The sequence below is a fragment of the Zeus faber genome (genome assembly GCF_960531495.2).
Source record: "Zeus faber genome assembly, chromosome: 11".
In the NCBI taxonomy this organism is placed as follows: domain Eukaryota; kingdom Metazoa; phylum Chordata; class Actinopteri; order Zeiformes; family Zeidae; genus Zeus; species Zeus faber.
Genome location: NC_137205.1, coordinates 11,239,074 through 11,266,864, shown reverse-complemented (window position 1 = coordinate 11,266,864; position 27,791 = coordinate 11,239,074). Strand labels below are relative to the sequence as shown.

The window sequence follows — 27,791 nt, the reverse complement described above, 5'->3', positions numbered from 1 at the left end:
GTATTGGGACTCTTCGCACAAGACGGTGCTGCTGAAGGAGGCCGTGCTGGAGAAGGAGGGCGACGCCTACGGGTACCTGAACGACACCCTGTCCAGCAGTGGCTGGAGCGTGCTGGAGATCCGGGCGGGTTACGGGGAAACGCCGGAGCCCGACGAAGTCACCTTCTTCCTGGCCGGGTACCTCGAGGGCTTCCTCACCGCCCAGTAAGCACGTTGTCCCATCATTGTCTTTTTTTTTTAAAATACTGGTTGTTTTTTTTTATTCCATGGAAGTATTTCTTTACACTACACCCACCCCCATGCTCCTTAACCTGTTCCCAGGTTAAAGTGGGGGAAAAGCAGCCTTGTAGTGGGATCAATACCCATGGCCCAGTTCGATCCTGGGACTTCTGGTTGAGAAATATGAAAAGTATTTGGACCATGTTCTCAAGTAAAAGTGCAAATACCCTGAGACGAAATGACTCTGAATATACCACGTTGACATTTATACTTTTACTCGTGAAAGTATTTAAGTATTTGCTCCTGAATTGATATGACCCCAATTTAATTGTTTTTTAGCTCAAGTAGTGTGATGGTTAAATAGAATAGAAAACTACAGATACTTGCAAAAGTGTACTTCAGTGCTTGTACTTTTCAATCCCGCACACTCTCCATGCTCTGTCGTTTCCCGTCACAGGCAGGTGATGGACCACTACGCCAACATGTATCCTCAGCTCATCCCTAATCCCGAGGTCCTGGTGGCAGTGCAGAGTTTCATGAAGTGAGTGTGTTCCTTCCCGTTACTCACGGAAAAACATCCTGAACCCTGGAGGTGGGGGCTGTTTGACTGTCGCAATCTCTTTGGTGTGTCGAGTATCTGTCGCAGGAATTGCTTGAAACTGAGTAGATTGCAGCTTAGTAAGTTTTGACAATGAGCAATATTTTTTTTACTGACTGGAACGGACATGGCCGCCAGAAACAAACGACCAGAATGGAATACAGGCTTTCTGGATCCAGCACCTTGTGAGCCCAGGGTGTATCGCAGCGTTAATCTGTCAGACATTTTCTCTATATTGCAAATAGTTCTGGCTTTTTCCTCATCTTTTTATAAATTCTAATCTTTCCTTATCTTGTACTCCAGCATCTTACATCGAGTCTTTAGAGATTGCAATGATTGCCGGCAACATGCCACACTCCTGTGCCAATCAACCGTATAGTGCTTACTGAGTGTCCATGAAGTGGAAAAAGTGTGGAAAAATCAAATAATAATAATAGTAGTGCAGTAAATTTCTCTTTTTTCCTTTTAGAAAGCAAGACTCGTGGACCAGGGAGCAGATTAAGCTGAATAAGAGCTTTGACCCGTTTTGGAAGCACGCAAGCTTCATCGTGGCCCAGATGGACGGGCTCCAGGCCGGGGTGGCACACTGGGCCAAGAAACAAGGGAGAGAGGTGACACGCCCACCGCTCACTATTCCAAAATCCCAACTAAAAAGTCTAGCTTTTGTCTCATGCTTACTTTCCGACTATAAGCTGTTTTTCTGCCCCTCCCCATCGCTTGTAGCCCCTCTCCCTGTTCGCGGTCCAGTTCCTGAACGCGGTGGGGGACCTGCTGGACCTGATTCCGGTGCTGGTCCGCAGCGCTGAGGCTCCTTTCAGGGGCTTCAGGGAGCCGGGGATGGGCCACTGCTCCGCACTCATCAAGGTCGGCATCCATCTGGAAGTCTGTATTTTTGTAGTCTGTGTTTGCGTAATATTGAACATTTTTATTGAACTATCCGAGGAAACAATTCCGAAAAAGCTCAAAAATACTTTTTTTAAGCTGTTGTGTGAAATCATCTTCTCCCGCTCTTCCCTGTTTGATATTCAAAAAAAATTATATACATTATACTGGGTGCTCTGATGAAATGTGGATTAAAGACAATTTAATAGTGATTGCATTGTTATTTATTGTGTCTGTATTAACTAATACATTTCTTGTTTACTTAAAAATGTGAGTAGTACGTAGATGTTTTATGTGCCCTATATTTGCGTTATAGCAGCTTCCAGTATGTGCGTTGTCAGATGTTTTGAAACCCAAACGCTAACGTTTAACCATCATAGACTAACCTCCTTGTCGCCATTTTACCCTCCGTCCTCCTCAGATGTTGCCGGGCTTTGAGAACCTGCTGTTTTCCCACTCCAGCTGGTACACCTACGCCGCCACCATGCGCATCTACAAGCACTGGGATTTCAACGTCAGCGAGCCCTCCACAGCCACTGGGAGGCTGTCTTTCAGCAGCTACCCGGGTTAGGAGCGGCCCGGTCCTTTATCTGGCATCTGCAGCAAGAAAATAAAATGACTCCCCGTGAACGTACATCCGTAGCGATTGTTTTGAACGGTGGTGTTCGTGAGGGTGAACTGAAGTTAGATCCAGGATCATCCGTCCCTCTGTCGTCCATCCCCCTGTCCTTCTCTCAGGCTTCCTCGAGTCCCTCGACGACTTCTACCTGCTGGGCAGCGGCCTGATGATGACCCAGACCACCAACAACGTCTTCAACGCCTCCCTCTTCGCTTCCGTCACGCCCAGCAGCCTGCTGGCGTGGCAGCGGGTCCGGCTGGCTCACAGCCTGGCGCACAGCGGCCGGGAGTGGGCCGAAACCTTCTCCAGGCACAACTCCGGTCAGTGAAGTAGGCTAGAAAGCCCCGATCGGGCCGTCGTCCCCAATCGGGCCGTCGTCCCCAATCGGGCCGTCGTCCCCAATCGGGCCGTCGTCCCCAATCTCGTGTCACTTTTTCCTCTGTGTTCCTGTCCTGGTTTGGATTGAACTCTACGTGATTGAACGCCGCTCTTTAAAGGCCCTCGTCCTTTTCTTCCACTTTGTGACTTCTTTTGGGCCTCCCTGCTCCAGGCACCTACAACAACCAGTACATGGTGGTGGACAGGAGCAGAGTGAAGCTGGGTGTCCGAATCGACGACGGAGCCCTCACTGTGGTGGAGCAGATCCCCGGGCTGGTGGAGTTCTCCGACCAGACACAGGCCCTGCGCAGAGGTACGCCTCAGAATAATAACAGACAATAAAATAACGGACAATAAAAAGGATGGAAACCCGCATCCCCCTTTTATTTTATTTTTTATTTTTTATTTATTCATTTATTTATTTCCCACGTTGGGGTTTATTCCGTGGAAATCTCAGTCTGGATTTGCTTGGCCTTTTTTCGGCTCGTGTCAGGCTCTTTCTATGCCTCGAAGCGTGTGTGTGTGTGGCTTATGTGTCGAAACAAGCGGCCTTTGCCCGTCATCTGGTGTGATTGCACACTTCTGAGGGAGGGTCCTGCAAATCATTCAAATCAATGTTAGTTCTCTCAGTTTGTGTCGGTTTGCTGTGATGACGTTTCTCAGGCGCAAATAACGCGGGTTTATTGAAGGAAGGCGGCACCGCTGAATTTGGATTTTTCTTTGGACTCCTCAGCTGGTTGAGGGCTCCATGGTGGAAGAATTCCTCCATCCATTTGTACTTTTTTCACTGCTTATAACACTCAAAGAGGCAATCTTTCATTTTTCATATTTTCTCTTATCCTGCCTGTACCTTCAAATTTCGTCCTTCTCTCCGCGCCTCAGGCTACTGGCCATCCTACAACGTTCCCTTCCACCGGAGGATCTATGAGCTGAGCGGCTACGAGGAGGTCTGGGCGAAGCGTGGCGAGGACTACTCCTACGACCTCTGTCCCCGGGCCAAGATCTTCCGCCGCGACCAGGCCCTGGTCAAGGACCTGGACTCCCTCAAGCACATCATGAGGTTTAATGGTGGGTTTTCTCAAGTTTCATTTTCTTTTTCCTTCTTTTTGGCGGGAAGCAGACTCGTCATTCAAGTCTCTGGGGGTTTTTTTGCAGAGTACAAGAAGGATCCGTACTCCAAGGGCGATCCTTGCAAGTCCATCTGCTGCCGTAACGACCTGAGCGCAGCCAGGCCGTCGCCGGGAGGCTGCTACGACACCAAGGTAGCCCGGTCTCCACTTATTAGAAACCCCGTTGGAGGGCCTATCAAGCGGGTTGAACTCACCTTTTTTCGTCCCATCAGGTGACGGACTTCCACATGGCCGAGCAGTTCCGCGCGGAGGCGCTCAACGGGCCCACGACCCAGGGCGGCCTGGCTCCGTTCTCCTGGGACCAGTTCAACGGCACGCGGCACCAGGGCCTGCCGCGCCTCTACAACTTCACCTTCGTCGCCATGCAACCCCTGCTCTTCGGGCCCTGAAGCGCTGTGTGGAGGGGTTCCAAGTACATATCAAATCGTAAAGCGACCAAAAAAAAACCAAATTGCACTCTTGTCTAGATTTTAACTGGGTTCAGTAAAGCTCAGTGTTTAAAATGGCTCTGACTCTTGGTGAAGCTACCGATGGAATTTAGTTGTTGGGAGATCTGTCCTTTCTTAACCTGCCTGATATGCTCTGACAATCTGCACGGATGAATGTTTTGTACCAAATGCCGCTGTAAGATTGTTTTGTTAAGGTATGACCTTTTTTTAAATCCTTGAATTTTAACCGTTTTTACACAGTTGAACACGGTTGCCATGGTGCTTAATGAAACAGTCAATGCAATTCATTTCTCTCAGGGCCCCTGATCCTTACTGCCTGTCTTTTCTAAAGCCATTTTACTCGTTTTTAGTGTGAATACAAGGTTATAAAAAGTACAAATTTGATGCTCATTGTGAATTAAAAAGAATATATCTTAAACGATCATTGTGTTATGTCATTGGGATGAATGGTGAGTGATATCAAAAAGACCCCCCCAATGTTTCATCAGTAGGTTTATCATTTCGTATGAATCATTTTGTCATTTATTCATCAATAGTGTTTTTCCCCACCGTATATAAGCGATAAGGATTTCCATTCTGACACTTCCAGTCCCCCTGCCTCCACCTCTCCACCCTGTTTTTTCTTACTCAGGGCCCAGGGGACCCTATTGGTGAATCACCCTTTCCTTTAAAATAGCAGAACTGAAACATGCCGAAACTGAGAACTGTTGCGCTAGGTGAGAAATATTCATCACAGATCCTGCCCTCTCAGCCCTCCCCACACCCCCTCTCCCTCTCTTTCTCCTCTATGGTTTCATTACAAGTCATTTTATGCCTTGAAACAGGAGTTTGACACAGACCGCGGGTATCTTAAGGCGCAGACATCTCCAGGTCCACCCTTTCGACGCCTGACCTTGGTCTTCACAATGTCAAGGAAGAATTGTCCTCCCGGGTCAAACTGGGACATTCTCCTTGTCACCTGCATGTTTCCCAAGCCGCTGGCGAAGACCAGGCAACAGCCGAGGCCTTGGCACAAACCGATAACGGGTAAAACCCACAGACTTGTGTTGATGCCGCTCTGTGCTGTTGTTTTAATTCAAGTTAGGATCTCCTTGGCTCTAGCATGCGCTGGTGGCGGGGAGGGAAGTCATACTGTTAACCCCTCATCTCTTTTGCAGAAAGTCCCCCCGCAGTCGCCATCCCGAGGAGCCCCACGACCCCGGCAGCCGTCACCATCACGGCGCTGATTCCGTTTCTGTGGGTCTTTGTAGCGGTGGTGGCGCTGGGATCTGTCGTGGTCTTGGTCCTGTGGTCCGTCAAATTCACACAGCAGAGCAGGAGCCGCGACACAGCCGGTGAGGATGATGAATGAGGTAGAAAGAAGAGCTCGAGAGAACGGGAGACCTACGGGAAATAGAGTTGATCGCTGCCAACACCTGTGTTCATTTCGTCTATAAATTAACTCTCCAAGGCTCAATGTTAGTGAGTATAAGTACTTTGTTACTGTACTTAAGTATATTTACTTTCAAGCACTTTTGGCTTTTACTCCACTACATTTCAAAGCAAATATCTTACTTACTTTTTACTTTGCTACATTTTTAACACGGTCAAATTCCTTTATTCATTTATTTTTTTGTCTGGAATTATGTTTATATATCAAAATCATTCATAATTATCAATAAGCCTAACGCTAGCCATTTTTTATAAAATCTCGCGTAACAATTTTACCAAATGACTCCACAAAGATCTCCAATTATCCCAGTTTTAAATCCAAGGCAAATCATTTAGGTGACCAGTCTTTTTTTTTTACTGTCAGCTCGGCCTGAAAATTAAAATGAACAAGCTGATATAGCAAAAAAAAACATAGCTCTATGTCGGCCAATGCACATATTTGGGAACATCCCTTGCATGTGCAACAGGTGGCAACTAACTTGTGCTTTGTGGAGTTTGGTGCAGATTTGACCATTTTGCATGGAGGAAGTCGTGGTAGGAGTTCAGGCAGGTGATGAAGCGCAACATGCCTCACCCTAGAATGTTTTTCTGTTCTCTTCTCCCCTCCCATGGGAGAGCCCCTCACGGTCTATTCTGGTTCCAACACACATCCGCTGGTTAGGGGCGGTCGAAAGAGGTCCACGTACGACACAAAACTGCTTTAACTGACAAAAAAAGGCAGACTTATAGAATGATAACTGCGTTGACAGATATTATGGAGTCACAGACAGTTTTTAACTATGATATTAGCAGAGGGAGCTATAGAGTTAGTCAACTGATAAAAAGGTTCTTGGAGACGAGAGGTCACAGGTGTGATCCCTGAAATGTTCACTGTGTACACTGAAGGGCAAGTTCACAAAAAAATTGATTGCGGCCGCTAATAGCACCATGAATTGTGCATCCATTGCGTCCGCTATCGGCGCCGTCATAGCGTCCAATTCACAAAAGATATACTGGTGCAAACACAGCCATTTGCTGCTGAGAGCAATTTGCCCTTGTTTTGCGTCTGATCGGGGGGTGGTCTCCACTTGAGAGTCATTACGCATTTACGCCACTGCTCCACATTTCCCTTTTTTACGATTAATCCGTCTTAAATAAATATAAAACTGGGGAGGCTGCCGAGACGCGCAACAGGGCCCCGTGCGTAACTGGGGGCGGGGTCACCCTAGTTACGCGGGAGACGCACAGCGAGGTTGGGGCGTTTACTTATGTGCAGTGACTATAAAACATTTAAATAGTATCAATAAATCTCGTTCTAGTTGTCACCGAATCTTAGTATTGCAATGTAGAAATGATGACAGTTAATTTAATATATTTTGATGCACCTGACAGGCCACGGCCTGCGGAGCTGTCGATTGGTCCTGAGGTTCGATGCCAGTTTTGACCACTATCGCTATTCTCTATAACTTTTCGTTTTTTTTGGGGGGGGGGGGGGGGGTTCAATATCTTTTGAGTTTAATAGGAATAATAGAACCGGTTTTGTGAACATTTGTAACATCTTTTTTTGTACAAAAAATTATTCAAAGTTTCAATAAGTTGCTTTTGGAATGTGTTTTGAAAATAACGCACTGTACCCATTCCGCTACCTTCAGATGCCGTGACAGTAATAATAATAATAATAATAATAATAATAATAATAATGTAAAAATATATTTTATAGATCACTGGAAAGTCTGGGCGTGACACCCATTATAAATGCACTCCAATTGCACAAGCTCTCTGAAGACAATCAGGTAGCGCTGCCTTTTGTTTTTTGCCCTTTTTTATTTTGGTCTCTGCAGAGTAACCACCAGCTCTCTACAGACAGTGATAGCGTCACTCTAACTGCGTGAGGCCATTGCACGGCGGCACAGTGCATTGCACAGCAAGAAGGTCCTGGGTTCAATTCCGGCCTGGGGCACTGTTAGCACCGTTTTCCGGCGGGTTATCTCCCAAATAGGAGCATTTCTGTCTGGAGTTTGCATGTTTTGCAACCCCTGTGCTCACATGGGGTTTCCTCCATCTAACATCAGAAAGGACCCCCACGAAAAACATGCACACATCATCGTCTGACCAGTGATGGACATTTGGAACCAAGTCCCCGGGCGCGTCGACGAATGCTGCCCACTGCTCCTGCCTGCCCCCCCAGAGGAAGGACAAGCCAGGATGGGTCAAATGCAGAGGCCACATTTCACTGGCCACCATCCAAAGCATGTGCATGTGTGTGTGTGTGTGTATGCATGTGTTGTAGTGTGGTGTGTCATTTGACAATTAAAGATTCTTCTTCTTCTTCTTCTCATTGGCACCGGTGTTTGTGAATTGGACGCTATTTGCAACGAGGCTCCTTGCATAGAAAGGGGCCAATTTTGCACCAAATGTTTGAATTAATACCTCACTTAAATACTCGTAAATGGCACCGGCGCACCAAGACACTATTTGGATGGCAGTGCAGTTTGTGGTGCATTTCACCGGTTGCGGGGCGCTTTGTGAATTAGACGCTTGCTTTTTCTGTTATTGGTTGCGGCTGGCAAATAACTAACAATAAATAACAATCACTTTGTGTAACTGCCCCTGAGCGTTGTTTGCTGTAGAAGATGTGATTTTGTTGATCTGTAACGCTTTCTGTGCAGAACATGGTTGGATGCATTGCAGGTTTCATACGCGTTCTCATACGCCTCTATCACAGGGGCCCTATTCAGTGGACAGATAGGAATGTTCAAAATGAAGTTGAGGTAGAGGTATTGTCTCTGTCCGCTCAGCTGTCACACACAGACATTGTTTGTCTGATAATGTCCTTTTTCACATGTTGATCGGATGTTCAGCGTGTACAAGCTGTTGAGCTAAACTGTTGACGACAAGTTAAAATCCTAGGAATCCCAGGAATGGGAAAATTGCACTTGAATATAAAATCTTTTGAACTCATTCTTCACTCAAGTTGATGACCATGGGGATTGTTGTCAAACGGTATTTTGGGCTGATTGGACCTTTGTCAAGGATTTCTGCACAAGCTACAACTATTAATTCAACGTAGTGTCAACAGTTGTTTCATTCTTCCTGATATGTCCCGGTACATTTGGTACATTCCTTTTCTTAAGAATTTGTATTTTGAAAAACTGAAACAATCTCAAATAACTTGGCCGTTGGGGGTATCGCATCTCTGAGTAACATCCTTCTTCTTTTGCGCCCCCAACCCTCATGCCAGCCGTTTTTCCCCCTAATTGGAAAACCCAAGATTGTAGCTGGAGTTTTTGCAGACCAACACTGTAACCAACATGACAAGAGCTCTAATTTCGTATTTATTTTCCTCATCCTTTCAGCGGAGCGCCCACAGCCGTGTCCCGAGCCACCTGCCAAAATGGACCCACTGCTGGACAGGATCCCAGTGGCCCCTGTGGGAGGCAGGGGCCAGCGGGATGGGGGGTACCAGATAGCCACCGAGTCCGATGCTCCCCAATCGTTCTTTCCGCAAGGTGGTGGTGACATCACTTCCTGTGGACAGGCCCTGAGGCTTGGCGTGCCCGAGGGGGCTCGAGGTGGGGTCGACTACAGGGAGCACAGGGTTCCACTCCCTGCCACCGAGCTGGGTGGCACTGCCTTAGTGACAACCAAAACCATGTAGGGCTCTCTGGGTGAATTCAGCCGTTCATTGCTTGAGCTGACTTCAGGATATGACTCATTAATCCATGTCCTACAAGAGTTTGAATATTAATTCATCAAAATGCAACTATTTTTTTCCCTTTTCTGTATCCACCCAAGTGGAAAAGGGAATACTTATAGGTGCAGTAAATAATTGTTAGAAAGTAAACTACTATATTTAGTATACTTTTTTTCACAATTAATATACTAAAGTTGTGTTCAATTGAAACCACCATATTAATAGTATATTTACTTACTTTGGCGCAACTGCCTTCTGCCCATATTGGGCTCACTAGATAGCATAGTGCTATTTCGTCTTAACTTTGTTGATAGATGTGTATGTGTTTTTTTTTATTTTCTTCTTACTTTTTAAACCTTTCTTGACTTGCACTGTTTTTTGCTGCTCTAAAATGACAAGCTGACAACCATGGGCATTTAAAAAAAAGTTACCTTATGGAGTTGTATATTAAATTAGTATATGAAGTAAATAAGAAGTACCAAAAAATACACTTCAAGTATACTCAAAAAGTAGAAAACTAGAAGTATACACACTTTATGTACTAACGAAACATCTCTATGTGGAAAAACTAGACTAAGTATTGTGGGGGAATTTAGTGCGCGAAGCTGTCCGACGCGACGATCTGTTTTGAAGCAAATGTGCCGAAAAAAGGTTTGAACTTCAAAGTGTTAGATACGTTCGTAATGGTGGACGACACGTGGTCTTGCAGCTGTATGGAAGGATTTTACTGTAGGAAACAACATCTAAAAGGACACACAGCAGTCATCTGTGGTAATTTGTTCAATAAAGATCCTGTGACAAATGTGTCAATGCGTACACGTCCAAAAATATGTGGTGATGGTAAGACTCATTTAAACCTCAATATTGCCTAAAACAAGCTGGCATGGTATATGACATAGCGGCTTGTTGTGGATACTGTATCTTTGCTGACTTCTTCTATGGAACTTGTGCAATTTTTCAGTTGGTTATATTTCCTTAATTTCGAGGTCAGAACATTAACACAGCACAAAGAAACATTGAAAGCAGACTGTTTTCAGCATTAAGGTGTATTTAAATTTCATAAAACACAAACAAAACAAAAAATCACAACATGGAAATAGGTTTATAAAGAGTTCATGAAGACATAAGGTAGCATAGCTATGTTAAGAAAGAGAAATATTCTCGGATGATTAATATTTTGGCAAAGCATTGGTTTTACAAAAGTGGCTCCGTCTTTATAGTTGAACATATTTACATGGTAAATAATTTCCTCACATGCAATAAGCGTTTGGTAAGCTTTTCCACGGCCCATTTCAAAGTGAAACGAGTAATAAGCACAATGCAGAACAGTCGACATATTACCTGGTTGTTGAAGTTTCTCAATCGATAGCCTACGTTTTCACTGGTTTAAATGAAGAGAGATATCATCCATGGAACTCATGGAGTCGTCTCAGCTAAAATCTGCACCATGCAGCAAGCTCCTCCACATCTAGAGAATGTAGTGACATCACCATATAAGGTATCATATGGTAAAAATAGTACTACTACTACTGCTACTACTACTATCATATTCTGGAAAAAGTTTGAACTCTGCAACACATCTCTGGCCAACAGAAGTCAATTTTTGGGTAGTAGATAATCTGTCGAGGGCAGCGTGTTGAGTGTGAAATGCAGATTTCAGGGAACGTATGGAGGATTTTGGCTACAGGGCTGCATGTTGACACAACTAGGTGTAAGAAGGTGGATAACCGCACGCTATGTTTATGCGGTGATAGAGCAGGAAGAAACACCGCACACTCACCGTAGCTGCATATAGGTAATTTGAATTGCCAACGTTTTTGACAGTGAACCGTCTTCATGGCGGTGTCTGGTCATGTCTACATTACAGCTCGAGACTTCACAAGAAGTCCTTTTACTACTGGTGGTAAGGTGTCGCTGCACCCGAAGAGGAATATTGTGGTGGGTGGTGGGGGCGGGGGGCACCAAAGTGGAAGAACTTCCCTTCACAGGTAGGTGCTGGGGCTGTCTGTGACGGCCAGGTGGAAGTACTCTGGCAGGCTGCTGTTGGTCTCCCTCCGACGCACACGGGTGGACAGCGTCTTCCTCTTCTCGAAGCTGTCGCTGCTGGCGCTGCGCTTCTCTAGGCTCAACATGATCTTCTCAGCCAGGTCCTGCTGCAGCCGCTGGAAGTTCTCCCTGACACGAAGAGTGAACACAACATGGGGCAAGCTGGGAAGGAAAATATGTCCTTCACACCCATATTAAGGCTACTGAACTATTGCCGTCTCTTCGAAGTTATTGAATCCTCCCGAATCCTGACTTTGAACTTACGCTGTTGGAGGTGTTGGCAGGTTGTATTTTGCCCCCGTCACGCCTGTTAACCAGTATGTCATCTCTTTGCCTTTACCCTGTTGAGTATCAGAGTACCAGACACGGTGCGTTAAGGCGTTTCACATGAGCTTGATAGTTAGTGCCTTTAATATAATGACAAATCTAAAAAAAATATGAATTTGAACATATACAAAAAAATATATGAAAGGTTTCCATATTTTTGTTGCAGATTTTTTTTCAAGAATATATATAAAACAAATATGATGTACATTTTTTCTATCCTTCAGATTTATTTCAAATACATTGTGAAATTATATATTTTTTGAAAATAGATGGTTATGATTTTTATAATATATGAAAAGCAGAAATAAATGCTAGATGCTCTACATACAGCAAATTTAATATTTTATTTTTTAAATTAATATGGAGATGACAAAAATTTCACAACATCCGTGTAATCTCTTTATATCCCAAAATATCCTATATCCTAAAAAAGGAAAATGTCCATATTTGGTATCCATACAAGAAAAATACACCAATCAGCCACAACATTAAAACCACCACTAATAACCACTAATATTGTGTAGGTCCACCTTATGCCGCCAAAACAGCTCTGACCCATCAAGGCATGGACTCCACAAGACCTCTGAAGGTGTCCTGTGGTATCTGGCACCAGGACGCGACCATGGACGCAAACGTGATTCATCAGATCAGGCCACCTTCTTCCATTGCTCCATGGTTCAGTTCCAATACTCAAGTGCCCATTGTAGGCGCTTTCAGCGGTGGACAGGGGACACTCTGACTGGTCTGCCGCTACGTAGCCCCATACACAGCAAGCTGTGATGCACTGTGTGTTCTGACACCTTTCTATCATATAAGCATTAACTTTTTCAGCAATTTGTGTTAAAGTAGCTCCTCTGTGGGATCAGACTTTGCTCCCCCCGCGCATCAATGAGCCTGTTCACCGGTTGTTCTTCTTTGGACCACTTTTGGTGTCCAGGGTAGGTACTGAACACTGAACACCCCACAAGATATGCCGATTTGGAGACTGACCCAGTCGTCTCGCCATCACAATATGACCCTAGTCACGGTGGCTGAGATCCTTATGCTTGCCAATTTTTCCTGTTTTCAACACATCAACTTCAAGAACTGATTGTTCACTTGCTGCCTCATATATCTCACCCCTTGACAGGTGCCACTGGAACAAGATGATATTCACTTCACCTGTCAGTGGTTTTAATGTTGTGGCTGATCTGTGTATATTTCTGTTGCATATGGGGGAATCAATAGGTTTATACTTAGCTAGAATAGTTTACAACGCTTTCACAAGAAGCCGAAACACCAAAGCTCATCTAACCTTGAGGTAAGTCTCCCCTCTTTGTTCGTACTCAAACTGGCAGTCCGTCCGCTGCAAGATGTTGATGGTGGACTGGCTGACATGGATCCTCAGCGCTGGAACGTAAATACGAGAAATGTCATCTGTCCTCACAAGACAGATGGTTGCAAATATGATAAGGAATGATAGAATGATGGAAATCCGTAAGAGGTTTTTGTAGGAAATGTGGAAAAGGCAGAATGGCTTTAGATCAAGAACAAGTGTGTTTGACCTCCAGCATTTTGTGTGTGCGTGTGTGTGTGTGTCTTACGCAGGCCTGTGGACTCCATGCGTGAGGCTGTATTGACTGTATCTCCAAAGAGACAGTAGCGAGGCATTTTGTTCCCTACCACTCCTGCTGCACACGGACCTACAGACAAACAAACACAATTTCAGACATGGGACCTGCACCCATGAAACAATCTAATTTTGAAAATGAATTGAATGAAAATGTCTCAAGCTTGCCAAGATGTGGACGTTGCACAGTACCTGAGTGCACCCCGATGCGGATCCACAGTGGGATGCCCGGCAGGTGTTGCAGCTGGAAGGTCCCTACAAAGGACAGGATGTCCAGGGCCATGTGGGCGATGTCCACCGCGTGTCTGTTCCCATTCCTCTTGGGTAGCCCCGAAGCCACCATGTACGCATCCCCGATAGTCTCCACCTGACACAGAAACACGAAGGGATTCGAGTGAATCAATTGAACTTAAGACTTTGAGCCGCCTGCGATCTCCCCGCTCCTCACACTAGAGCACCTTGTAGACGTCATGGTGGTCGAGGATGCCGTCGAAGTTCTTGTAGATGTCGTTGAGCATGTCGACCACCTCCATGGGCGTGCTGTAGTGGCAGAGGGTGGTGAAGCCCACGATGTCGCTGAAATACACGCTCACCTCCTCAAACAGCTCCGGCTCCACACTCCCCGTCTCCTTCAGAGAACGCACCACGGGCCTGGGGAGACAGGGCAGGTGACAGGATGGCTCTGTCGGAACTGATGGCTTCATGAAATGTTGATGAATGAACTAACTAAATGTAACGTTAATGAAACGTAATGAAACGTTAATGAAACATGAAAAACGTACATATACTTAACTGGGGAGGCAACAGACGCTCTGCCTTTTCTACCTTATTTTTCAGTCCTAAAATAGGTTATTTTTCATTGATGTAAGGGAGGGCTGAGGAGTGAAAGACCAGTCCAAGTCTGGGTATTTATGGGAGTGTCCTTTTTTTTGTTACTTTTACCATTTTTCAACTTTGTGCTGCTAAAGTGTTATCTTCTGTTAACTTGCATCAATATACGGTATATGTAATAACACTGGTATTACACTGTATACTCTAATAAACTAGTAAGCACATAGTTATAATAATTTATATTTATAATGTATACCCTACAGTATATATCTATAACGATAATTTATCATGTATAGCCTGCGGATCGCATATGGAATATTTTTATATATCTGAGTATTTCTGTTTTTTTTTTTTTTTGCTATTTCTATATATTTGACAATTCATTTTTATTTTACTTCACTTTTTTGTTACATTTAATTTCCGTTTTTTTTCGGACTGTTAAGCATCTTTTTTTCATGCGAATAAGCCGCAGTGTAACGCATCAGACCTCACCAGAACCAATTCTAGTGTATGTAAATATACCTGGCGGAATAAACGGTTTCTGATTCTTAAAGTATATGAATCCATGTGGAGGCTCACGTACCCCGGCAGCAGCATGAAGTTGAGCAGGTCAGCCCTGTCCCTCTCAGCCTTGTACAGGGAGGTTCTCTCTTCCACCAAATACTCTAGATTCCTGGAGTACATCTGCAGACGACGGATCAGATTGTCCATGTACGTCTCGCTGGCCTGGTTGTGCAGGTTACTGGGTTAAACAGAAAGATGGAACTTTGACACAGCTCCAAAGTTACACAAAATGAATACAATGATTAATGTGGTGAGAGGGACAGTGTTTCACCAACTCCCAGGTTGCTGACGTACCTGAAAATCTTTCCCAGAATTCCCTCTATTTTCTTAAAGTCTGGTCGTCGTTCTGGGTCCTCATCCCAGCAGATCTTTTGTAGCATGTACAACTAGATTTGCAGGTCCACACAAACACAAAAAAACTCTTTAAAATATGTCGAACAGGTTTTCCTGTATGGGAATTGATTGTGTGCACATGCATAACTTTAAAGACGCTTGGCAGATATGCACACAAGTCTATGTGTTGAGAACAGAAAATGTCCACATTGTTACAAGGAACCGCTCTCACCTCCGACTCACACTCCGACGCTCCCTCAAAGGGCAGGTCAGGTCTGAAGACGCCCAGCTCACTGGGGTTCTGCACTCTGTACAACTTCTCTGAGAAACAGAATTGAGAACAAATTCTAATGAGGCAAAATGTTATTTTTATTATGTCCAGCCCTGTAGGTAGGAGGGCAATTTAAAGCTAAATTTACCAAGCTCTTTGACTTGGTAAATACAGACAACAAACAATCTTTAATCAGTTATGGTGACTATGTGTATGGTGGTTACACACAACTGCGAGCAGGAGGTGCTGTACACTATTATTCCATCGTCAGTTTCATTTCCAGCACTCGAAGAGGACAGAAATGTACAGAGCCCCCCGCTGGTGACATTGGGGGGAAAAATATTATTGCGTGGCCACAAGTTAGTCATGTGTGGCTACGAGTTAGTAAAACTTGTGAATGAGATAATTAAGTCGTGGTCACAACTTTATTATTGCATGGTCACAACTTTCAATATGAGATTAAACAGCATGAGGAAGCTGCGAGGTGGGTGTCCGTTTTGTTGTCGCAATGAATAAAGGATCTGGATTGCTGTGTTAACGTTACTTCAGTTGGCTAGGGAAATGGGAACTACCACTTCACAGTAATGACATTGATATACCATCACATGGTCCTCATCTCGCTCAGACGGGAGGGTGGGGCGGGGGGGGGGGGGTGGTTATCAGAGGAGATTCAGTCTACGTGACCTGCATAGAGTCTATGCTGTTCTCACCTGTATACACCGTCAGTATAGAAACGCCGGCGGGGGCTGCCGAATTGTATTTTCCAAAGTCCTTCCATCTCCTGCTTGATGAAGTCGACGACTTTGACCAACGTTCGCATATTGTTTGCGTTTCAACCCAGCCGAATTAAGTGAATTTTAGTATTGACCAGGGCTGCCAATTTTCACCAAAAGTTCGGAGTGATATCACAAGGGGGTACAAGCATGATTGCACGTGGGCACGTAACGTGTGTGCGGAAAGGATCTCCCATTCAAGAGAACAGTGACGGGCACCAAGCAAGCGCCAGTGAGGAAATATACACTGATCAACCACAACATTAAAACCACTGCAGGTGAAGGGAATAACATTGCTCATCTCGTTCCAGTGGCACCTGTCAAGGGGAGGGATATATGAGGCAGCAAGTGAACAATCAGTTCTTGAAGTTGATGTGCTGGAAACAGGAAATATTGTCGAGCGTAAGGATCTGAACCACTTTAACAAGGGTCAAATTGTGATAGCTAGACGACTGGGACAGAGCATCTCCAAAACAACAGGTCTTGTGGGGTGTTCCCAGTATGCAGTGGTTAGTACTGACCAAAAATGGTCCAAGGAGGGACAACTGGTAAACTGGCAACGAGGTCATGGGCACCCATTCACTCATTGATGCATGTGGGGTGCACAGTCTAGCCCATGTGGTCCGATCCCAAAAAGAGCTACTGTAGCACAAATTGCTGAAAATGTTAATGCTGCTCTGATAGAAAGGTGTCAGAACACACAGTGCATCACAGCTTTCTGCGTATGGGGCTGTGTAGCCGCACACCTGTCAAAGTGTCCATGCTGACCCCTGTCCACCACAGAAAGTGCCTATAATGGGCACGTGAGCACAAGAACTGGACTACGGAGCAATGGAAGAACGTGGAAACCAGGCCACCTTCTTGAATCACGTTTTCTTCTACATCATGTGGATGGCCAGGGTTAGGGTCCGATCCGATGGAGCATCTGTGGGATGTGCTAGAACAGCAAGGCCGATCCATGGAGGCCCCACCTCACAACTACAAGACTTAAAGGATCTGCTGCTAACGTCTTAGCGCCAGATACCACAGGACACCTTCAGAGGTCTTGTGGAGTCCATGCCTCGATGGGTCAGAGATGTTTTGGCGGCACCATGCGGACCTACACAATATTAGTGGTTATTATTGGTGGTTTCAATGTTGTGGCTGATTGGTGTATAGGCCTCTGTAAAAAAAAAATAATAATAAAGCAAAAACAATTTTCACTTATTTTGGGATCCTCAGTGTGGGAAATACAATGTGTGGTGTGTGAGCTGGTTGATATGCATGAGTCTCACGGTCAAACCATAAGACTTGGCAGCTCTGGATGGCACCGTACTTAACCGCAAGAGATTGCAAGATATTGCAAGATATTATTATAATTCATCACAAGATTCAAATAAAATGAAATAACAGATTCCCTATCTTGTGGCCATGTGGTATTAAAACGTGACCGCAATTTAGTCATGTTCCCACGCCTTGTTAACTCATGGCCACGACTTAATCATCTCATTCCCACGCCTTACTAACTCGCGGCCACAAGTTTTCTGGTGGCCACGAGTTACAGACTTGCAGCCAGCGGCCACGCATTACTAACTTGTGGCCACGCAATAATATTTTTCCCGCCAATGTCACCGGTGGGATCCGTAGAAATGTAAAGAACGGACAAGAACGAGGAAATTATAGGAGAAAACAATTGAAAATGACATAATTACACAAATTCATGACGTGAAAATATGAACGAACATCCTACCTGCACGGTCAGAGCAAAACGCTGTGTAGAAAGGGATTTGTCTCATTACAATCTCATGGGCGATGATGGCGTAGCTGTAGACATCGCCTTTCTGAGAAACTCCCTGTTCACGAAGATGCTCAGGGGCTGTCCACAGGTCTGGAGGGGAGAGGACACACATAACAGAAAGAAATTATGCAGTAACTACTCCTAAGGACCGACCAACGGATTTGGATTTATATCAACATTACTCTAGTGCAGAGGTTTTCCCAAACCTGGTTCCCCAGTTGTGTAACACTTTTTTCTACTTCTATCTCTACGACTATTAGGAAACATCGCCTGCGGTCTTGGCGACCACCTGTAGGGGCCGGGCACCCCAGGTCGGGAATCACTTCTCACTGAATCACTGAGGATCCCTTCTCAAGCTGTGGCCAGCTGTATTTCCAAGCTGCCCACATGTGAGCAAGGAAATAACTGCAAAATAATATACCCAGTTAAAGTAAAATACACCAAAATAGTACCTTGTATTGAGTTAAACTGTTCCTCTTGGAGTAATAATTTAAATATACAATGTACACAAAACCAGACTTAAACATCATAAATACATCCGGGAGTGGATAAATGTGTCATACTTGTCACAGTACCCCCGTGTCTTGTTTTGATAATGCCCAAATTGGTAGTATCTACAGGTACGTCAGTTACTAGGATGGTAAAATGCAGAGAAATGTATTTTGTTGCCTCAGTACTTGTACTCTGAGCAATGACAATTAGTTGAATCTAATCTAATCAAATACGTTCCTTTTTTAAGGTTAGGATTTAGGCTATTGTGCTTTTATGGCACATTGATGCAATCATCAATTGAAAGAGAGCCCAAGGTGAGACTCCGGTGTCCTTGTTGTTTTAGATGAATAATTGACTTCACAGACAACATGGAGCTCTGAGAGTCTCACCTCTGGCTGGACTGAGGATGGTGTGGCAGCCAAAGTCCGTGATCTTGACCACCATGCGGTTGTCCACCACACAGTTGGTGGATTTGAGGCGACCGTGGGCCTCAATGCTACTGGAGTGAAGGTATGATAGTCCCTGTAGCAGGGGCAACAAGGCAGGGGAGGAGTTAGAGAACACACGTGTTGGCACAGTGACATAGAGTAGGGAATCTAAGAGGGAGTGTCTATGGACAGCAGAAGATTCAGGTTTTGAGTCCCTTCAGATACACGTTGTTTCACTCCCAGAAAATAAGTATATACCATTTATATTTATGTAGGATATTCATACCTTTGCTATGTCGTACATTACTGATATCTTGAACTCCATGTCCATAAAGGTTTCATCAGGGTAGGAGATTCGGTCATTGAGAACATGCTGTAAAGCAAAGGAATAAAACTAAATAAATACATTTAAAAAACTTTCGTCATCGTAAAGTCATCGTAGTCATTGATTTATTTTCAGCCGCTTGTCAAAATGTCATTAAAAAAAACTTCACATGTCGCATTATGTCAAGAGGTCGTGGTCATGAAACCAGAAAAGGCTTCTCATCCAAGCTCTCTTACCCTGAGGGAGCCTCGCTCACAGAGCTCAAAAACCCCAAAGACGCCATATTCAAACTTCACTGTGCCGTAGAACTTGGTCAGGTTGCAGTAGTCGATACGCAGGAGCTGAAAGAGGGAGGTGAGCAATGAAAATACTATTTATATCACTACGGTAACTAATTCAAGTCTGCCGTCTGTTTAGGTGCTTCGAGGACCTTAGTTTTAAAAGCAATATCTGAGTAATGACATCTATTGCACATTTCCTTCTCAAAGTGATCAAAGGTGATATGATTCACACTACCTTATCTTTATCTGTTGAGAACTTGACTTTCTCATTCATGGCAAGAAAGATAAAGGATCCTAATTATGACAAGGAAGCCTTGGCGGCCCGTGATTAACAGGAAGAGCCACCTGCATGAAAGAGGAACTTGGAAAGGCATGTGGAACTCAACAAGAAAGAAGAAGTGGCACAGTAACCAATGGCCACCAGACAACTGTGGAATTTTTGGATTGAGCACCCACTGGGGGCGTTGTTAGGATGCAAAGACATCAAGGGCTTAGCCCAAGCAGGCTCTACATATTTTGCCGCTCAAGGCAAACTGTCAACACACAGATGCACGCACGCACGCACGCACGCACGCACGCACGCACACACACCCCCCCTGATTACATCCCTCTCCTTTCCTCCCTCATTTATTGCCACAGCTGTCACAGGATAGAGTTATTGCAGCAGTTTTTGATGATTTAAGAATTAATAAAGAGTTGCATTGCAGATGAAAGTTGAACTCCACTTGCAGACTCTGTTTGGTATGCCCAGCACGCTGACAGCACAGGTAAAAAAATGTAAAATAAATACAATGTCAAACTGAACTGCAGCAGACATTTTGCTTGATAATTTTGTCCATAAGATGAACATATGGAAGTGTAGTGGCAGATAATATGAGAGATAAATACAGGCTGCATGCTAACTGTGGTACAGGCTGCACGCATCACTTAAATAATTCTGCTTTTGAGATGCTGGAAGGTGTATTTCATAAGAGATAGTCCATTCCCCCTGCAGCCTTGTACTGCGCTTACAGTTAGGGTAGCATACAGCCTGCAGCTATCTCGGTCAATTGCTATTGACCTTCCCGTCTGAATCTGGGTAAGATAGACAAAAAGCTAATTTCCCAAAACACTGGACTCAAACGCTTGTAGGAATTCACAGAATCTATGGCAACAACAGGAAAGAATTCCACACTCGGCCTTACTGTGTTCAGCTCAAATTTCTGATGCTCGTTGAAATTTCCATCCGTGTTCTTCAGTTCTTTCAAGATTACCGGCTGCAGGTCAAACAGATACAAGCGTCAAAGCGGAGAACGCATTTTTTATGCTTTTCAAGCAATCATGTTTATGTATTATTTTATTGTAATCGTTGCAAAAGCTTTTTTTTTCTATTGTAAATAATTCATTTTCATAATCTGTAGCGATACCTTTTTGTCATAGCGGCCCCGGTGGGTGTGGTACGTGCTGTCCCTCCTCTTATCCTCATCAATCTGTTACACACCGGTACACACATAAATGCACACAGGGACACATTGTCGGGTGCAAAACACACGCACGTGTACTATGAACACAAGTACACCACGCCTTGCTTTCAAACAATGTCGCAAATTGATGATTGACAGCCCAATGCATCACTCCTCTGACTCGTAAGGTCCTGAACTGTGCTGAGGCAATTAAAACGGTAGAAAGATTAATATCACCATGTCATCCCATTCTGCTTTTTCTTCACACTTCTCCCGACTGAATCTTACCCCGTGTCACAGCCCCTCACGTTTCACAATCTCTCGTCTCAACTAACACTTTTATCCCGCCTGTTTAGTATTTTTAGAGCTTGTAGAGCTTGTGCGTAATCACCGGGTGTCATGACATTTCACTGCATATGCATATGTATGTGACAATAATCTCTTGAACTTGAACTTGAACTTATCTCCCCTTATCTCGTGTCAGCCTTCGTCTCCTCTTTCATCGATGATCTAAGATGCTGAGTGATCAGCGGGAGGTTTCTGATTGGCCCGGAACGGCTGCGGCTCACCTTCAGGGACACCTCCTTCTCGTCCAGCGGACCAATCAGGTTGGGGTGGATGTGGGACCACTTCTTGTGGTTCAGACGCTCCTTCCTGTTCTGTCTGGTATCAGCCAACGCATGCCGAGCACACAGACAAGCATACACGAGTTATACAGAGAAGCCACACACACACACACACACACACACACACACACACACAGTTGACCCAATATTATAAACTATAAATGTGATATTACTGGATGTGTGGGTCTACCTGTAGAAGATGAGGGCGATGGCTGTCACCACGACTACACTGACGCTCAGAACTATTACAATGATGTCCTGCAAACTTGGGCCTGGAAACATAGACATATATATCTTTTTATAATACCTACAATGGCTTCAGTAATTCAATGCTCTTTCACAAGCATTGAGGACCTAGCCTTGACATTAACAGCTGAGTCTAAACTCATATCAGTGGAATTGCAAAACGGCGACATTTCATATCAAGAGCGTTTACCTCTGAGATTGTCTGGCAAGTCATCTGGTAAAACCCCGCCCTTCCATATGAGGGCAGGGCTTTCATCAATCACTCTGGTTTTATTCAGAGACGTGTCGAACACAAACAGGGTTTGGTACTGGAAAAGGAGGTGAAAATACAAAAAAGGTCACTCTATTGTTCGTTTATCCGTCTCTGCCCGCTACTGCCGATTGGACAAACCTTCTGGGTGTCCTTGGACGTGTAGAGCACAGAGAAGTTGACGTCTCTGTCCCCGAACTCATCCAGCACATAACTCCCGCCCATTCCTTAAAATGTCACGTCATATATTACCATTACATTTGAACTGAAAGCGAAATACGGAAATAAACAGCCGCGGTGCCGCGCTTCATGTCAGAGCTGATGGACAGCAGCGGTCCTACCGTCGAAGGAGATGCTTCCAAAGGGGTTGTCGTCAACGGACGGGCTTTGCCCGCCGCGCTGCTGAGCCAGCATCCTCTGCCGGAGCACGTGGCCAAACAGCAGCGCCCCGTCGTGATACCCGGCCACATAGTCGTTTATCTGTTTGTCACCGGGAACAAAGGAAGAAAAGAGCGAAACAACTGATTTTTTTTTTTACCGTACAAATACGAACAGGAAAGCCAGTGGACAAGAGGGAGGCGAGAGGAGGAGAAATCGGGGGATATTTTCCGAGCTCCTTTTGTTTCTTTTAAAAAGTGACTCACGGTGTCATTGAATTCCGAGGTTGAATTGTATTTATAGTTTCTCTGCGGCAGCGTGACCACCAGGACGTCCTCCATGTCGGGTTTGGACGTTGTGTTGATGTAGTACTCCGGGCTGGTAAAAAGGGAAGTTGGTGTCACAGTAACACTATAGAGTCATTACGACAGCGGAGAGGTTATTGGACAAAAACCACAACATTTTCTATATTACATAGCATCTACGTCTTATCTTTGTTTAAAAGGATAATTCTGACTATTTTTTCCGACCGGGACATTTTCATGTCTTGCCGTCTTTCTATACATCCATAATGTGATCCAAAATTTAATCAAATGCTTCAATATACACAGTAGATTCCGAAGCATCCCATCGTGTTTGCATCACGGACGACTGCCGTAGTTGGAAGAGAAAGGAAAATTACCTGAATTATCCTTTAAAGTTCTTCAAAACTTAAACTCTATGAAACTTACAGAGCTGTTTGTGTGGAAAGTGGAATTCGGGGGCGCCGCTTACTTGTAAATGTCAAGGAGTATGAATAGGATGTCCCCATCAATATCGGTCATGCTCTTTATTGACGCGATGTCATTCGGATTTCCGCACAGAATGAAAACTGTGTGACAGTGTATTAAAAAACAGCAACAGTATGAACAGTGCATGTGAAGCATTTTTTGGGTATGCAGACAACATTGCTTTTTTCTTGCTGCTAAAAGAGGAGCAGGTCAAATGGAAACCTACTGTTGCTGTGTCTTATTTCCAACTCAAGGGTGTCCTTAAGCTCCTGCTCCCCACGCACCATCTGTCTCGTCGTGTTTGTCGCAAAGTTGGCGGAGGACGCTTCCAAGGCGTTGATGTACCTACACAAACGCACAGGGAATACAATCCCAATTAATTGTGAATGACCGTCCCTCCGGTCTCTTCGCCAGCTTATTCCTGCTCAAGGTCCCAGGTGGCTGGAGCTTCCCAGCTTAGTGAGAAATACAGTGTAAATAACCGTTCAGACATAAGACATAACGTTTTTTTTTGGATTCCAGAGATGGAGGAAGCTGAAGTTTCCGTTTTTTGAGGGACCTCCCACTGCATCCTCGCTCACCAGAAGCAGTCCTCTGTGGTGTTGGTTTTCTTGTACACGTACACGTGCTCCCAAGGTTTCTTAAAGGGTGCTTCCTCCTTCAAGAAGTGGATGAAGAAGTCAGAGATCTTGCGGGCCGGTGGCAGGAGGCGGGTAAGTTTTTGCTGGTAGTTACACGACAGGCCAAAGCTCCCGGCGGAGATGATCGGTATGCTGAGGGTCAGACCCACCTCCTCACTGAGGGAGACAACCAGAACGTCAAAAGGTCAGCGCTGACAACACCCAACCAAGTGAGACGTTTAAGAAGTGTAAACTCATGGGATGTACACGTATGATGGGAGGTACTTACTCTACCAACTGGAAGGTTGCGTAAGTGCAGGAGGGGCCCAGCATGATGCAGCCGACTTCACCGTTATTCTACGGAACAAGACACCTCATGCAGTCGTTCTTTCATGGGATGGTCAGAATAACTGGTTCTGACTTTGACTGGCTTTGTACCCCAGCATTAGTTAATGGAATTCACCCGGGGAACCCCGTCAACCAGCAGTTCTTGCGGTGCGAGGACTGAGGTCGTCACACTGTTAGTCATGGGCTCCTACAGCCAATTCAACAGTGTGTAAACTCAATAGCAATCTCTGCTTAACATACACAATCTACAATCTACATAAACCTTTTTGTTACAGCATAATCCAAACATCCCTTATAAAACAATTGATGCATTATCCCAGAAGATGTGATGAATTGCGGTTTTGACTATGTTATGTCCACTGCGTGGGCTGCTTCAAAACGCACTCACGTGCAGCATCTTCAGGATCTCCACTCCTTCGCAGGTGCTGCTTCCACAGCCCTGCCGCCTGAAGAGGCTTGTGTTGAAGCCGTAGTAGTTGGCCGTCAAGGTGAAGTTTAAACCTTGTACAATGGAAAGAAAAGATAAGAGTTAGGAATAAAATGAACCCATTAATCTGTTTGAGTTATTAATTTGAGATTAGGCAAGAGGGTTGGTGGTTCCAATGGTCCAAATTAACTTCTAAATGTGGTCCTTTGAAACCGCTGTACAACTGTGATTTAAAAAAACAACCTTTCCAAATTAGGCTGATTTGCTGTGACTGAGCAACTCTATGGGATATGTATTGAATAGGGGCAATTAATCAAATTAAGGATATGGTGTCTCTCAGAAAATGGGTGGCCCTATGCATTGTATTTCATGCTAAACCAAAACACATCAAACCACTGTGAAAGACGTTCACCCTAACAATGTCGATCTTTCCTTCTTGATCACTGTCGTTGCATTGTCATCCACAAGGTTAAGACCTTGAAGTGCTGTGATTTCAATGGAAATTGGATGTGGCGAAGGTAGCTACTCGTAGAGGGCAGTGTCACTCCCGCCCCACCCCTCACCCCCCACCCCCGCCGCCTAACACACACCATTCCAAAAATTAAATGTGCGTATCAGGACACAGAACAAAGCATTACACTTTGACAGGAGCACATGTTTCTCTGTTCTGATGAAACCACTTGAGGATTTTTTGCCTCTTTGGAATCTTCGTCATTTGAAAAATAATTTCTATGTGAGACTTTGAAGAGAAGAATCGAAAATACTACAAAATAGATCTTAGTGAAATTGGCTCTGTCCAATACAGAGAAAACACAGAAAGGTCTAGCACTAGCAGAGGGAGAAACCACGGGAAACTTCTGACTGACTCTCTATAACCTTCTAAAAAAAACCTCAAAAAAACAAGCGCCCAGTTTTAAATTTTTGATGCTCTTTCTCATATTAATTACTTATAAACTGTAGAAATAATGTCTTCACTTTACTCAATTAGTTAGTAAATCATTGCCGTCTTTAAAGATGTGACCACATTAAGGGTGTCAAAGTTACCGCCTACGGGTGCGATGTGTTTGAAACCCCTGCAATAGAATAAGAATCAGGGTTTCGCGTTTTTGTCGACACAGAAACTCAATAAATTCATGAGAACTCGGTTTACCCCTTACCTGCAGCAACGTTGCATTTCCTGTCGGTCTCAATTGCGTTCTTCACAGCTGCCTTGACAAAGCGCAGACTCCATTCGTAGGTGTTGTCCTCCAGAAGCACAACGTTCATGGTGTAAGTCCGGTTGGATGACAAACACCGATCCAGCATCTGACTGGCAACCGCCATTCCAGTCAGGACTCCCAGATATAGTAAACAGTGAGCTTTGGACATTGTGATAGCTAAAATATCTCTTTCGCCCCAAAGTTGTATTCCTAGAGGTCATGAATATTCCCTTAGAGGAGAAAATGCGGAATTTGGAGTTTTACATTTGTCCCTTCGGGTTTTTTTTCCCCACAACGCGTAAAAACAAAAGTGAGAACGCAGACGCCGACCACTCTTAATTACTCTTGCGATGAAAAAATTAAAATCCTCGTGGTTATTGGATCCAAGCCACTGGATACACAGCGAGGTCGGTTTCAAATCTGTCTGGCGTAGTATACAATGGCTCCAGCCCAAGAAGTGCTCGTCCGCATCCCCCTGTCCTCTACACGTTAATGAACAACTGTCAGAAGACACTGTGTGTGCAGGCGGAAGGGGAGGGAGGAAGGACAGGACTCCCACGCTCCAAGTGAACTGACTCCCCATTCAAAGAATCACGACAGTCGCGGACAACACCTGTTTGCGTATTATACCTCAGTAAAGTTTTTGGTACACACACACTTGTGGCAAACGCCATTCAATACTTGGTCTTATTTCATTTCCGCATACACCTAGTTTTATTTGTTATTGGGAGGCTATTTTACTTTTCCCACAACAATTGACGAGTCATAGCGATAACGATTTCACATGTTGTCCTGAAAGTTACCCTCATAAGTTGCCGTCAACAAGGAACTAGTGAGAACCTACGCGGATACAAAAGTATGCCATTCACTGCTTGTTTCTTATGCAGTCTAGAAGGTGCCAGAGGCTGAAAGCAGAAGGGAAAGCTTGAGAGGGGAGCGAAGGTCACCATAGGCCATAAAAGTAAAGGCTTTGTTGGGAGCTGATAAATATTGTCTGTTATAAAAGCAGGGTAGATGGAGCCCATAAATGTCGTAGCTGGGTATAAACTGGCATCTCCTCCTTCTGTAAAATGTAATTCACCCACCCACCCGGATGATACAACTATTACTCTGTTGTCATCGATTCAAATCACACGGCCTGAACTTAAGAAGTGATTATTTTAAGTCTTTAACTCACATCTACGTAGCTAAAATCACAGACACCAACCGTAAAATGACATGTGGTTATAACCCTGCACCCTGTTACAGGGTTACACCGGGAATAAAGGAACAAGATCATCACAGACCAAAGGGCCATACAACGATACAAAAATAACCTATTTTTTACTCAATGGCAGTGGACCGCAATCTGATAACAATGAACTGCTCAAAGGTTCCATTGACATAGAGTTTGCAACACCTTCTGACGTGCACCGAAATAAGAGCACTCGCAAACAACGGGCTTCCTGCCTGGTCAACATCTCAGCGGGTCGTAAAAGGTCCTGAATAAACACACACCTCTGTGTCGCTCTGATGGTACTTTAGCATGGTAGGCTTCAGCATGATGTGCTTCTGTCTCGGTACAACTGAAGTGTTTGTCCAGGCGGAGTAAACAGTATGGAACAGCCATGAACCACAACAATTCCATTGCAACTGGTTGGTGAGATTGGACGCAAGACTACATCAACATTTTACACTCAGCATTAAAGCAGATACTAAGTCTGCTTTTAAATAAACCTTGACCTATTCCTAAAACCCAGGCAGACACACACACACCCACACACACACACACACACACACACACACACACACACACACACACACACACACACACACACACACACGTTGCTATACCTAAACTAGCGGTGCACATGTTATCAGTGTCAGAAGATCCTTTCTAAATTAATGCGTTATCGGCATTGGCCCGTATCATAATCACACCCAATATATTGTACCAATATAATGATGAATTAATATCTACTGCTATTTGTCAATGGAAGGACTTGAAAAATGTTTGAAAAGAGGGTGCCAATACTTTTGTTATGTACCATTATCACATGTTCAAAATGT

The 27,791-nt window shown here is 44.6% G+C and overlaps 2 protein-coding genes across 2 annotated transcripts in view; one reads left to right on the top strand and one right to left on the bottom strand.

Annotated features, from left to right (window-relative positions):
- Positions 1–4,693, top strand: part of plbd1a (phospholipase B domain containing 1a) — a 5,380-nt gene extending 687 nt beyond the window's left edge. Inside the window, exons 2-11 of the mRNA XM_080009415.1 lie at positions 1–204; positions 677–760; positions 1,287–1,428; positions 1,541–1,681; positions 2,121–2,265; positions 2,438–2,638; positions 2,869–3,009; positions 3,579–3,764; positions 3,852–3,958; positions 4,039–4,693. The exon at positions 1–204 is cut by the window's left edge and continues 19 nt beyond it. Coding sequence (XP_079865541.1) covers positions 1–204; positions 677–760; positions 1,287–1,428; positions 1,541–1,681; positions 2,121–2,265; positions 2,438–2,638; positions 2,869–3,009; positions 3,579–3,764; positions 3,852–3,958; positions 4,039–4,215 — 1,528 coding nt within the window. The 3' untranslated portion in view covers positions 4,216–4,693. The remainder of the gene's footprint in view (positions 205–676; positions 761–1,286; positions 1,429–1,540; positions 1,682–2,120; positions 2,266–2,437; positions 2,639–2,868; positions 3,010–3,578; positions 3,765–3,851; positions 3,959–4,038) is intronic.
- Positions 4,694–11,361: 6,668 nt separating this feature from the next.
- Positions 11,362–25,848, bottom strand: gucy2ca (guanylate cyclase 2Ca; the record flags this gene model as incomplete). The annotated part of the gene is made up of 27 exons (XM_080009019.1): positions 11,362–11,554; positions 11,690–11,766; positions 13,047–13,141; positions 13,336–13,434; positions 13,554–13,728; positions 13,820–14,012; positions 14,776–14,934; positions 15,051–15,142; positions 15,322–15,410; positions 17,863–18,000; positions 18,792–18,924; positions 19,117–19,203; positions 19,392–19,496; positions 20,621–20,692; positions 20,843–20,905; positions 21,448–21,541; positions 21,695–21,776; positions 21,941–22,058; positions 22,142–22,227; positions 22,342–22,480; positions 22,645–22,756; positions 23,153–23,249; positions 23,375–23,493; positions 23,730–23,945; positions 24,058–24,125; positions 24,505–24,617; positions 25,701–25,848. 27 exons carry the CDS (start codon positions 25,846–25,848, stop codon positions 11,362–11,364), a joined length of 3,162 nt encoding a protein of 1,053 aa, XP_079865145.1.
- Between the last annotated feature and the right edge of the window lie 1,943 nt (positions 25,849–27,791).